The sequence below is a fragment of the Etheostoma spectabile genome, chromosome 15 (assembly GCF_008692095.1).
Source record: "Etheostoma spectabile isolate EspeVRDwgs_2016 chromosome 15, UIUC_Espe_1.0, whole genome shotgun sequence".
In the NCBI taxonomy this organism is placed as follows: domain Eukaryota; kingdom Metazoa; phylum Chordata; class Actinopteri; order Perciformes; family Percidae; genus Etheostoma; species Etheostoma spectabile.
This window is the reverse complement of record NC_045747.1, coordinates 33,705,203-33,706,240: the sequence shown is the minus strand read 5'-3', so window position 1 is coordinate 33,706,240 and position 1,038 is coordinate 33,705,203. Positions and strand designations below refer to the sequence as shown.

The 1,038-nt window shown below is 49.6% G+C and overlaps 1 protein-coding gene across 2 annotated transcripts in view; it reads right to left on the bottom strand.

The window, feature by feature from the left end:
- Positions 1 to 1,038, bottom strand: part of smg1 (SMG1 nonsense mediated mRNA decay associated PI3K related kinase) — a gene marked incomplete at its 5' end in the record, with an annotated part of 59,965 nt that overhangs the window by 7,798 nt on the left and 51,129 nt on the right. For both annotated transcript variants that reach the window (XM_032536865.1, XM_032536866.1), the window contains 2 exon segments: positions 151 to 257; positions 357 to 568. In XM_032536865.1, the coding sequence (XP_032392756.1) occupies positions 151 to 257; positions 357 to 568 (319 nt within the window).

Sequence of the window (1,038 nt, the reverse complement as noted above, 5' to 3'; positions counted from 1 at the left end):
GTGTCTTGCCCAAGGACACTTCGACGTGGGACTGCAGGGCCAGGGATCGAACCACCAATCTTCCGATTGGCAGGCAACCGCTCTACCACTGAGCCCCAGTCGCCCCAAATGAAGACAGCTGCTGTCAAAAAGGAAGCTGGCATGTCTTACCTGCTGCAAAGCTCGTCTGTACGGCTGAAACGGGACTGGCACATTCACTGTCTCGGTCTCTGTCTGTCACTAGTGGGGAGGCAAAGCTCACTAGGCCATTATACACACTGTAATGAAGCACAGACAGAATATTAATACAGGACGTATACAGAGAAATGAAAGGTGTGTGTGTGTGTAAGAGTATACATGTATGTAAATGTGAGCACCTCTGGCTCTGGGAGTGCAGTTCCTTCAGGGTCGCAGGAATCTCCTCCAGCAGTTCAAGCTGCTCCTGGCTGCGGGGCTGCCCGCTGGCCTGAACCACGGTGAACAAGACCAGCTGGATGTTGTCCTGCCAGGCTTTGTACTCCAACAGGAAGTGACGCACGCTGCCCTCATATGCAACTTCTTCCCCATCGGCCAATGCCGCCTCCTCATCCTGTATGACAAAATGGACACAGAGTTGACTACTGGCTCCCAGTTCAGGATGGAACTTAACTGCATAAAAAAGAAGGCGCGTACTGTAACACACAGCTGTCTGAGACTGACTCAAAGTTACAGATCCCCTTCACTTTCGGCACACTTTGTGTTAAAGATTTGATTTAAACTTGATTAAATTTACTTTTGCAGTTTTTCTACACAAACACTAGCCTGGAAATCCAGACCCAAATCCGAAAGATTAAGGGTCTGGCACTGAGTAATGAAAATCGCCCAACTCGAGGGGCGGCACCCAGCGTGCAATTGAAAATCTCACTGCATGCAATTGGATAACACTACGACCAATCACAAACACACACAGGGTGACGTATCCAGAGCCCCATGCGCTTAGCTACCGGCAGAGCTAACTGGTAGTTTAGACTGTCATCTGTTTAGCTCTTCTGTGGCCCTGCCTACATCAGATACACCAAT